The sequence below is a fragment of the Dermochelys coriacea genome, chromosome 6 (assembly GCF_009764565.3).
Source record: "Dermochelys coriacea isolate rDerCor1 chromosome 6, rDerCor1.pri.v4, whole genome shotgun sequence".
In the NCBI taxonomy this organism is placed as follows: Eukaryota; Metazoa; Chordata; order Testudines; family Dermochelyidae; genus Dermochelys; species Dermochelys coriacea.
This window is the reverse complement of record NC_050073.1, coordinates 82,087,199-82,099,738: the sequence shown is the minus strand read 5'-3', so window position 1 is coordinate 82,099,738 and position 12,540 is coordinate 82,087,199. Positions and strand designations below refer to the sequence as shown.

The following is a 12,540-nucleotide window of genomic DNA, read 5'->3' as shown; positions in this document are numbered from 1 at the left end:
TTCATATTAGGGTTGAATTTATTAATTTCTGATTCAGGTTCCATTCTTTGGTCCACTCTTCGATGGCGCTATTGTTAATGGAAAAATTCTTCCTATTATGGTTCGTGCAACAGCTATAAATGCAAGCCGAGCGCTGAAATCACTGATTCCATTATATCAAAACTTGTATCCTTTTCACCTGTACAGTTTTCACATACATTGACTTTTTAGGGCTAAAGACATTTTTCTCATGTTTTTGTTTAAATCTTAGATTTCGATCAACTTAATTCAGGGAATATTTTTTAAACTGATTTTTTTTTAAGAAATTTCAGATTAATGTTTTAAAATTGCCCAAATGAAGATGCTTTTGTGCTATTAAATAAGGAATGATGGTTTTACATACAAGTCCATTTCATATACAGATTTTTCCAAAAATAGCTGATTTGTGGAATTATTAGCAGCTTGTTCCTTTAGTGAAAGTAGATATTTATTCATTAACATTGTGTAATTTTGTTTTTCAATCCCAGTGGGATTGTTTTTGTTTCAAAAAGAGAAAATTACTTTCTATTATTGCTGCTTATTAGCTTGATTATTGTGGTACCCGATACATAGTTGTATAATACAGTTAAGAGCACCAGGCCATCGTCAGAGTTACACAGACATGTCTTTATAGAGATGCCTGAAAAGTTTATCACCTTTTCCTGTTGGAATTTTATATTTCTGTAAACTTCAGAACAAGGCGCTCCCAAGAAAATAAGATTACAGAACAGCATGAAGTGAAAATAAAAACATGAGGTAAACTAGTCCACTTTAAAAAAAGAAAAAAATTAATACCACTTGATGTAATATAGCTACATACTTTTATCAATATATATCATTACATAGTAAATGGTTTGTTTTTTACATTTCTCCCCTTTCTAAGATTGACTTCTCCTATTATTGTTTTTGACCAAGTAAATGTATGTTCTTGTTGTATCTATTTTAAGTAATGAACAGGAGAGTTAAATTTGAATTAAGATTTTTTTTCAATTCTGTATGTTAACTTCTACCTGCAGTGTAGATTTATTGCCTTGCATTTGTCAACTGATAGACTATTACTTAAATGTTCTGTATTCCTTCAGAAATTGACTTTGTAGTAGTTGTGTAATTTTGCTTTTATTGTCCCATTTGATATGATATAGATTTATAGATGGATGATGGTATCACATTTAATGACATTTCTGCAGTCTCTTTTTGTTGACAGATATGCAGATGCACCATTATTTCACTTTTGGAGAGGTCTGAGTTTTTTGTTTGAATTTTTGTTTGATGGATTTTTGTTTTTGTTTTTTTGGCTGTCTCTCAAAGTGGCTTGGACTAGGAATTTCAAATGTGTTGCCGTCATTTGACCTCAAAAAGATCTGGGGCTTACGTGTGTACTGAACCATGGAGGGTGGACAGTTGAAAGTTACTTGCCTTGAAATAACCTTCTATGTGCTATGCAAAGTAGCAGTGTATCTGAGCTTTTGTGAGGAATACTTTTGCATGTAACAAATCCCAGAGATGTAATCTGCAGGTTTTAAATTCTGTGCCCTGAATTTGTACAGGACCTGAAGGTTATATATACTGCAAGAACTCCTACAAAGATTGCTGATTCTGTGCTCCTAATTGTAGTTGCTTATCTACATATTATCATACATCATTATTATATACAGGGGTCATCATTAAAATATGGACTTTTATCATTTTAAATCATTAGCATTGCTTTGCTATGAAAGATATCCTCTGTATGTTGTTGGAATTTGTGACCCCATTTAGCATGCACATTAAGTGTCAATGTACTGTACTGAGTACCAGTTTTAAATGACTGCATTATTAATTGGTGACATAGAGTGAATTGTCATCTGCCTATGCTCGGATTGTGTTGTGTTCACTGCTCTTCGTAATACTTCGAAGATAAAAGTCTTTAACTACTGTAAATGCAAACACTTGCATTATCTAATCCTCATGATACCTCTGTGAAGGATGTGAGCAGGGCTTCAAATACCTTCTTTCCCAGGATGAATAAAATGTTTGCCCTGGTGAATTGGGCTGTGAATCCCCAGCCTGCTTCTATGGAGAAGAGAAGGACAGAATAGCCCTGTTGCTACTCCTTTAGAAGGAGGGAAAAGGAGAAGGAGGGAGTAGAGTGGCTTAGGTATACTAGTCCATTTTTAGGAGGGGAGAGGATGAAAGAGACCAGACTAGTTGGAGCCTTGACTTTTCAGAAGGTAATCAGGAGGGAGGAGCAGAGAGCCCAGGTGGGAGAGGTTTATGATAGGTCAGGGACCTTCTGCATGTCTAGCAGTGGGGCAGTTGCAGCACAACTGAGCCCTGCAAAGAAGTAGCAGGAACCAAATTGATTTTTATTTATTTAATTTTGTTTGTTTATTTATTTGGACAGGAGGGGCAGATTTAATTGTGGGCAGCATTGTGATTTATTGATGACATTGAAGATGAGGCAATAGTAATTAAATTAGACTGGGTTTTGAGGGGGCAAGTCATGACAGACTAGATGAGTGTTCTGGCAAATGAGTGTCAGAGACATTCTTCAAACCCTGTGGCAGACATGCCAAACCTGTGGAAAAAAACGCAGAAATTGGGCTTGGTTTTGGCTTAATTGGCTTGTGAGTTGCTTGTTGGCTACTTTTTGGCTTGTAGGTTGTTGCTTGTTTGGCTTGTAGCTTGTTGCTTGTTTTTTTTCATCTGCTCCTGGCAAGCAGGGGAAAGGGGGGGCAAAGAGGGGGAGAGAGTCATGGGTGCACCGTGGGCCCACCACAGTCCCAGACTGCATGCTGGGGGGATCTAGTCATATAGAGTGTTGGGGTTCTTAGGGATTGGCTTGTTTTGGCCTTGTTTTGAAATGGGATTTGCTTGATTTTTGGCTTATTGTGAAAGTCGGGGTGCTTATTTACCACGTGAAAGTTGGCAGCTGTGTCCTGTAGTTGAGTATTCTCTCCTTTTTGAAGCTGGAGAAATTGAGAGAGAAAGAGAGATGTTAAAGTTGTTCAAAACCACTGTAGTAGTTGATTTCAAAGCCATGATTAGAACACAGGAGTCTGACTCCAGTCTGATATTCATCCCACCATGCCATGCCACCATTCAGTATGTAGTATATGCTACCTGGAAGACATTTTTGGATTACTGTTGGTCAGGTGATACCCAGCTGTGTACTTCTCCGTCTCCGGAAGGGGCTTTTTAGTGATTAAAAAGCCAAGGTGGAGGTCTCTAGAGCCCCAGTTATTCAAACACATACATGCTTGCTGGGACTACTTACTATGTGCAAGTCTTTGCAGGATTGGAACCTGAAAGAGTAATGGTGACTGAAGGGAAGAGTCTGGTGTCACTGTCTAGGTGCATGTAGTTTGATTTCATTACATTTGTGTTCTACTGTTTCAAAATGTTATGGCTCTCGTGTGTGTGTGTGTGTGTGTGTGTGTGTGTGTGTGTGTGTGTGTGTGTGTGTGTGTGTGTGTGTGTGTGTAGATTACTGTAACTTTGCAACTGGAATTTTATTATAGGTATCACCCTTGAAAATGTTTTTGCTATTCTAATGGAAGATAACCAACTGTATAAGAATTCACAGTGCAATGCTGTAACTAAGAGCATGAACGTGATCCTTGAATGAGTAATCAGGGGAATATCAAGTAGGAGCTGGAAGCTGGTATTACCTCTGTATATGGCATTTATGAGACCATTACTAGAATACTGTCTCCAGTTCTGGTTTCCACACTTCAAAAAAAAAAAAATTTTTTTTAAGAACTGAGAAGGGTTCAGAAAAGAGCTACAAGAATGATTCAGGGTCTGGAAAATATTTTTGTAGTGAGAAACTAAAGAAGCTCAGTAGTCTATTCAGTTTCAAGAAAAGATTAAGAGGTGACTTGAGCACAGTCTATAAATATCTACCATTGTAATTTACAGTATTGTTATAGCTGTGTTGGTCTCAGGATTAGAGAAACAATCTTGGGTCAGTGTGGCATGGCACGTCCTTCGTCTCGCCAGACTTAGCACTTCCCCTTCTGGTGATGGTGGGTCCTAGAGTAATCAGCCCCACTCAGGGCAGGGTTTGCCTTCCCCCTTCTGTGCTCCTTTGGTCATATTTTCAGGATAGGCCTCAGTGTCAGCCTAAGGGGTGATCCTCCACCAACCAAAAAGGAAACAGTCTCATAAACACAAAAAACCCAGGGGGGCACCTTTTGCTGTCTCCTCGCTGGTGCAGGGTGTCATCCTGCTGGTTGCCTGGGGAATCAATCCTTTCCCTAGCAGGCACTCAGATTTGGCTGTTTCCCCTATGGGAAGGAGCACAGCCTCTCCTGGAGCAGCTTATTTCCCTGCTGCCACTAGCCTGGAAGGAGCTTGCCTCTCTCTCTTCCCCCTTTCTCTCACCAGAGGAGGGGTTTTAAAAGGTCTCAGGCAGCCCTTAACTGGACTCAGGTGTCCCTAATTGACCTGAGGTAGCCCCTTCTCAGCTAGTAGGGAAGAGGGCTTTTAACATTCTAGGACTAATGTATCTGCCTTCCAGTGTGCAAGGTGCCAGCGGCAGCAGTAGCTGCAGGAGACACCACCTGCTCACCCCTCAGCCCAGCAAGATGCTCTCAGTCCACGTGGCTTCAGTATTTGCATGATACAAGTATAGATCATTTTTTCTTCTGGTGTTCAGCTTATGTCTCATGAACAATGGAATGTTCAAACTCTCCACCATTTCTGATTTTCCTATCAGTAGGTAGGTTCAGTACATAGAATGTGACGATATTGAGTGGTCTTGCTCATTTGTGGATTTTTAGTGAGAATATGTGACCAAGGATTTCCATACAGTTCAGTGAGCTAATCTGAATTTGATAAAGTCAGAGGATGTTTGTTCTAATTCATAGTGCCAATACAGAAGCCTTTAAAAATCTCATTTTGGGTCAATCAGGAATTTAGAATCTAATTTACAGTTGTTCCTTCAATCTCCCTCAATTTCTTAGATCTCCAAAAATCCTTGGTTCCCTGAATTTCCATGCTTTATTGCCCACACCCCAAATCTTTGTGTCAAAAAGTCAGTCTTTTGGATAAATAAGGCTTGTTATAGCACCTTCTAGTGCCACTAATGCCATTCTTGGACCCACCAAAAAAGTTGCTGGCAAAATAATGAAAGGCACTCTCTCTCCAACAGCTAAGCATACTTGTTAGTATGCTACAACCACAATCAGAGCAAATGATCAATCTAGGATCTTTCTATACATGGGGTAGTACATGTAATGCTGTTGGATTGCTGAGTTAGCCCGTAACTCACCTGCTTGCTTAGAAGAAGAAAGGGGCCTCCATTATATAAAAATACAAAAATAAGCTTTCATGGAGAGAATGTTTCAGAAAACATGCATGTAGGTTTACAGAAAAGGGGGTAGTTCTATTCTTGACTCAAAAACTTTGCCATTCAATATAAATAATTTGTTTACTTTGATAAACTTTGCTCGTAAGAGGCTTGCAGTGCTAGCAACTCTAAGTTGGAAATAGGCACTGAATGAATCTTTCCACACCATTCTGCCAGTGCATATAGGTCTTGAACTATAACATGATCTTGCTCTTGCAGCTTTCTGCTAGGAGAGAGTGACAATCATGAAAAATGTTTTTGGTGGTTTTGTAATGTGGGCTAATGTCCATTAAGGATTCTGCCTAAAATTTAAAGGAAAAGGAGGCAATATCAGTAAACTAAGATATATAAATAAAGCAGGATTGCTAAATAGTTAGAAAAATAGTGTTTCCTAGCCTTTCTATTTATAAACACCTGGTTTCTGCCTGGACACTAACTGGTCTTACATTTTCTTTATAGTATATTCCTGAAGTGTTAGTAGTTGAAACATTGTTATCAAACCTTTAGCCTTTCAACATAATTGTTTTAATGAGAACGGAAAAAATCTTCCTTGTACACCAACACATTACTCTTCTCCCTACATCTTTGTTTTTAATATTCATTTTGAGTCCTTATTGTTTCCATCACTTGTTTTATTCATGAGATAATGTTTTGAGGTTTCACTTCAAGGTTGAAAATATTTTGAAGTTACTTGTAAAATTCAAACTTCTAATGAAGAGGGGCTTACTTGATTTATTTGATATGCTTTCTACTGATTGGCCCAGAAGAGGGCTTTACAGGAAAACAGAGCTCATATTTGTTGTGCCTCTTAGACTAACATCTGCCTTCAGATAATCTTTCCATGTTTGAAATTCCATCTTATTTTTATCTTAAAAATAAAAATGGTGTGAAGTAATAATATATCATAAACTGAGAAATTTTGTACCATTCAAGTTCTGGGGCAGATTTTTTTCATTTAATTAAGAAAAGTTTATATTGATCTGTTAAATTTTCAGGCTGCGATTTGTGAATAGTCAGAAGGGAGATTTAAAAAATAACCTTAAGATAGTTATTTGAACAGCGAACTGAAGGGTATTATACCAAATGAACTTTAGTGGCTTATAGAAGTATTCCTCTTCCACTGAACTTGATACTTTAATTGTCTTTATTACTAAAGTAAAAGTATTAGAGAGCAATGTTATCCTTTTCTGCTTTCTATAGCCAATTCTTTTTAATCTTGTCACGTCTAAGATGTGTATTTTTAAATCAGAATATAAAAATGAAAGATTCTCAAGCTCTGGAAAAATGGCTGGGGGGAGAAAATAGTGACTAAGAGCTCTTCTGCTTCCACAAGTGGAACTGAAACCAACAGATCAAGGTTCAGAATAGGTTAGTGCAGCGTTTCGCAAACTGGGGTCCACGAGAGTACTCCAGAGGGTCTGCAGGCCCTGCTGATCAACTCCTCTCCCTCTCTCCCAGCGCCTCCTGCACGCCAGGAAACAGCTGTTCGCGGCATGCAGGAGGTGCTGGGAGGGAGGGGGAGGAGTGGGGAGGGGGTGCACTCAGGGGAGTGGGTGGAATCATGTCCGGGGCCACCAGCCCCACGGATCAGCTCCTCTCTCTTCCTCCCAGCGCCTCCTGCACGCTGCAGAACAGCTGTTCCCCGGTGTGCAGGAGGCGCTAGGAGAAGCAGGACAGGGTGTACTTGGGGGAGGGGGTGGAAAGAGCTGGGGGACGGGGTGGAGCAGGGGCGGGAAGAGGCGGGGTGGGGGTGGGGCCTTGGGGGAAGAGGAGGAATGGGGGTGGGGCCTGAAACTGAGCAGGGGACTTGGGGGTCCGCAAAAAAATTTAAATCAAAATGGGGGTCCTCAAGGTGCTAAAGTTTTTGAGAACCACTGGGTTAGTGCAAGCTCTACAGGATGCTCTCTCCTTTTCCTAGATCCTGCAGAATCTCTGCAGCAATCTAAAGCCACAGATTAGGAGCTGGTGAGCAAAGTAGCCAGTGACGCAACATGGCATACTTCTGTGCAAAATGGTTCAGGTCATTGCAGACTGAGTTTGAGGTTCTTCCTTTGCACTGTTAATCCGGCTCCATCAGGAGCCATTCTGTCAGGAGACTACAGAGAGCTGAATGTAGACTACTTTGGATTGTCTTGACTTCGTTGGATAATGAGAAATCTGTGTGTTTAGGCCGTGACACAACACAGGAAACTCCTCTATGCCAGAGAAACTAAAGTAGGGGGAATAATGGGTCTTAAATTAGTATCTTCAATAACCTTTTAACAAATATATATTATAGCACTTTATTTTTTTCTGCGTGTTGTATTTTTAATTCTACGAATTGAACAACTTTAACTACAATTTGCAATAATCTGAGGTTTTTTTGTCTTGTATGATCTGGAATTGCTCATTATTCACAATTCTAATCATAGGTTTCTTCTTAAACATGGGTACTATTACCATAGAAATATAAAAATAGAAGGCAGGAACCTGGTTCACTAATGCCAGTTTCTTTTTTCCTCCTACCCCAACCACCCTATTTTTCCAGTCTAGGAAAGAAAAATATCAGTATTCAATTAATACCATATATTTTGCATCAGTCGTTGAATACCCAATATAAATGTCGTAAGCAGTGCTTGCGCACTCTCACACTCGCTCTCTATCTCATATCCCCAAATAGTGACAGAAGAGTTCTCAGGCTACCAGGGCTGTCCGTAGGGAGCTGTGGGGCCTGGGACATAGGCGCGAGTTGCTGTCTGCCGTGGGGGACTCCCCACCAGTTCTGCCCAGGTCCTGCCCCCACTCCACCCATTCCCCAAGGCCCCTGCCCTGCCTCTTCCCCGCCCAGTTCCGTCCCCTTCCACCAAGCACACTGCACCCTCGCTCCCTCCCCCACAGTGCCTCCTAATGCCACGAAACAGTTGATTGGCTGTAGGCACTGGGAGGGAGGGGAAGGGCTGATCAGTGGGGCCTGTCGGCGGGCCGGAGGTGCTTGGGGGAGAGGGAAGTTGGTAGGGGTGGCTCCTCCCTGCCCGCCTCCCCTCCCGCTTCCTTGGGAAGCATGGGGACCCCCAAAACGTGGAGCTTGGGGTGGTCGCCCCCATTCGTCATACCCTAGGGATAGCTTTGCAGGCTACCACTGATCACTATGGCCTCTCCTGAAAATGTGGAAATACGCATCCTCTTGTAAAAAGAAAAGGAGTACTTGTGGCACCTTAGAGACTAACAAATTTATTAGAGCATAAGCTTTCGTGAGCTACAGCTCACTTCATCGTCAAAGTGAGCTGTAGCTCACGAAAGCTTATGCTCTAATAAATGTGTTAGTCTCTAAGGTGCCACAAGTACTCCTTTTCTTTTTGCGAATACGGACTAACACGGCTGCTACTCTGAAACATCCTCTTGTAGTTGCCCCTGAACTGAATTTTGCTGCTGCAGTTTTGTTCAAACTACCTTACACCTCTAGGACACTCACCAAATTGCACCATATTTCTGAAAACCCAGAGCATCCAAGATTTGACTGTGGGATTTCAAAAGTACAGTGTAGTTTAGGGCATAAATACCTGGGGTAAAATGTACATCTCTGACTCTCCCCCACCATAGATGCAGGGCTGGCTCTAGGCACCAGCTAAGGAAGCTGGTACCTGGGGCAGCAAATCAGAAGGGGCGGCACTCCTTCCTCAGCGGCACTTTGATGGCAACTGTTCGTTTGTTTGTTTGTTTGTTTTTTCTTCACTGCTTGGGGTGACAGAAAAGGTAGATCTGGCCCTGCACAGATGGGGAGGAATGGACAACAGATATAATTTTAGGTGTTCAGTATTGATTTTTTTGCCCCAGACAGATATCTGGGCATTTCCAATACTGTTATTTTAGGTGAATATTCACACCATCCCTAATCATAAGATATTGTGTATGTAGATTTATTCTACGTGATCCAAACAGATGATCCCTGCTGAGTGCGCCAAAGGAAGGCCGGATGTCCAAAGTCCCTCCCACTATGCCATGAAGGAAATTGCTTCCCAAGTCCAAGCAAAAAATCACAACAGTTATGCATTTTCTATCCAGACTCACTAGCACATTGTCATGGGTAGATTTGACAATTATTGCAGAACTAAATTGTACTAAAAACTCTCCTCATCTTCTAACCAATTCAAGATTAAATAAGTTAGTTTCACATGTGAAATATAAGAATTTATTTACTCTTAAAAATTGGGAGTATTCGGAGATGTATGCTAATGTTATATCAGATTATTTTTATTAGTTTATTCAGGTATTCCAGTTTCAAAGCAATGAGCATAGTGTACAACTTTCTACATTAAAGTAAGATTACCTAAATATTAGAGAGCAGAGGTGGAGTTAAAATTGTTTTACATTTAACTCTAATAAAAGTTCAAACCATTTTTGTATAGTTTTTTTATTATGAGCAAACTAGTTTACTGTATGCATTTGTCATTGATTTCCGAAGGACATTTAAACAATAATGAGTAGTTATAAAAAGAATACCGAAGGAAATATATCAGAAGGATTTTGGTTTCTGTAAACCAAAGTCAGCTCAAGTACTCAGAACAGCAAACCTCTTGAAAACCCAAGAAAAGGAAAATGTCTTTTAATTCATAAGAAATCATGTATTTAAAAATTCTAAAATCAAACAAATCATTTTAGGATCTTATGTTATAAACTCAGCTATTTCTAAAATATATTACGGATGATACAGTAGTCCTATAAATAGTGAAAATTCAAAAAAGATAAAACTATGTAAACTAAATTTTGTATGGATAATTGTACTGCTGTGTTAAATGTTTTATTCCCATTTTTTTAAAAAAAGACTAAAATTCCAAAGCATAAATTGTGCTATTTATGTTCGTTAAATGTAGTTTGAGTCTTATCTGAGGGACATCTTACCTAACTATATATCTAATGTTGTTCAGTAAATGATGAGAGTATTGATTGGCATATGCTGCTTAAATCGATCATCCTGACAGCCAGAATTACAGTAATCTGTCAGTATTGATGACTGTCTTTCAAGCTTTGATAGCCTCTCCCTCGCTTGTCATGTCTTGCCTTACTTCTATTTGAAATGCATTTTCTTGCAACCTCTAGTTTTGTCAGGGTAGGTACTTGATAGTGTTTTTTGACCCTTGAGTCCAATTTATTGGCTTGATCATGCAATTAGAGTTAAAATTCAACACTGGGGAGCAAGATTAGGCAGTGTTCTGAGTAACAATTGGATCTTAAGGGTAGTACAAGCTTGTTCTCAGACATCATCTATTAGTAACCTGTTGAAAGAATAGAATTTTTTGCAATGAGTAGTTCCAAAGCATCACTTTAAATGCCTTGATTTTAACCACTAGAGACCACTGATTGAACCAACATTTGTGATTTGGTTTTTAAACTCTTGTCTTGGTGTTTGTCACATAGACACTTCAAGTAACTGCAAAAGCTGTGTTGGGGATGTATGTATCAAGCATATGTGTATTTTTGTAAGGACACGTAAATACTTTACTTCACTTTCTTCATTGCATATTTCTTTCTTCAGAACAAAGGATATTAGAATGGTAACAGTAAGTGAAATTATCAGAAGCTAAAAATTCTGCCCCTCCCCAAAGTCAAAAATGCTGACTTTTTTCACAAGCTTTTATTTCTTTTCATTAGCTAGATCAGTATTAGTTTAGTTTAACAATTTGAGCATCAAAAACACAGGTTGTCAATAATTGTTTCTGAATTAGTAACACAGCTTTGTTATCAATTCTTCTGTTATCCAGTTTCAGGAGACATGTTGGAAAGAGATGAAAGAGCCAAATATAAATGATGCAAAAGTGACCTATCTGTGCTAGCATAATTTGCCACTCATAAAGCTGTATTATGAAACTCTCTCAAGGTGGGCTACTGGCATCACTGGTCACTTTCTATTACAGAAAAAAATATTTCGGAGCCACATACTTTCATATAGTTGATGGAATGTTGTACTGTAGATTGTTCTTGTCTCAATTTTTGTATGGATTGACTTTGCCCATCTATGTTAGAAAAATGAATATTTCAGTTCATTCCCATATCTACCTGCCTATATCTGATATATATTATTCAACACACAGAATTCCTTCAATGTATTTACTGTTTTATGTCAGGAGAATTTTTGTTTAAACAGAATTTCTGTGGAGTGCCCCGAAAAGCAGTAAGGTAGTTCTGAATCCTGTTGTTCTCTGGGACCGCTATACAAGTTATGGAATTATAACTGCATATATAGGTTTAATAGTGAGGAGTTGGTGCTTGCCTCATTTATACCTGTTAATTTCTCACTCCTGTTTTAAATCCTGAAATTTAAATATACTGTTCTTGAACTCAGTAGAGTAATCAATATTTAATTACACCATTGTAAAATATACTTGAAATGGTTTTATAAAAACAAATATGGGATTTTCTCTTGTTGCAAGAGAAGATGACTAATTCAGTCTTATGACGTATGATCTCATTGTAGCTAGCAGGAAATTACAGTTTTTGTTAATACCTGTTTAACCTCATTAATTTAACATTTTGGGGTAAAAAAGCCTTCTGTTAAAGTTTTAACATTCTTGTCCTTTTTAAATGTTATAGCTCGTACCAACATCCCTGATGCCTCCCAGAAGTTCTCCAACAAAACCGGGAAAACTAGACTTGATATTCCTGATATTTCTAAGGTTTAAAACAAACCCAATCAGAATTTAAAAATAAAAAAAAAATTAAAAAAGAGGCCTTCTTTTATACATATAGACAAGCAAAAAAACAGTATAATTATTGATTTAATCCTTTGCAGGTCATCTTCATCAGCAATAATAGATGTGGACTTCACATACAATTCAAATATGGATTAATATGGTAAAAATTAGAAAAGTTTATGGGTATGCAAAAGATGTGTGTATCCTGTTTTGTATGATTCTATGAATCCTGGCTTTTTTTTTTGTTTTTTACAAGGAAAATTAACAGACAGTAGTCTTGTAGAATATGACAATGGTTTCAGAAGTTGGGGCGGCTCTAGGCACCAGCAAAGCAAGCAAGTGCTTGGGGCGGCAAATTACCAGGGGCAGCATAATGCTGGGACCCCAGCTCCGACCTGAGGCAGCATCCTGGGCTGGATCCTGACTGCCCCGGGGGCGGTAACCAGCCTGTTGCTCTGATCGACTGTGCAGCAGGGCAGGAGAAGCCGGTTCAGTGGGGAGTGTGTCCCCGTCGCTCTCCCA

General features: G+C 39.3%; 1 protein-coding gene across 6 annotated transcripts in view; it reads left to right on the top strand.

Annotated features, from left to right (window-relative positions):
* RALGAPA1 (Ral GTPase activating protein catalytic subunit alpha 1) overlaps nt 1-12,540 on the top strand; it is a 240,622-nt gene that overhangs the window by 188,917 nt on the left and 39,165 nt on the right. For all 6 annotated transcript variants that reach the window (XM_038407488.2, XM_038407491.2, XM_038407485.2 and 3 more), the window contains one exon: nt 38-165. In XM_038407488.2, the coding sequence (XP_038263416.1) occupies nt 38-165 (128 nt within the window). The remainder of the gene's footprint in view (nt 1-37; nt 166-12,540) is intronic.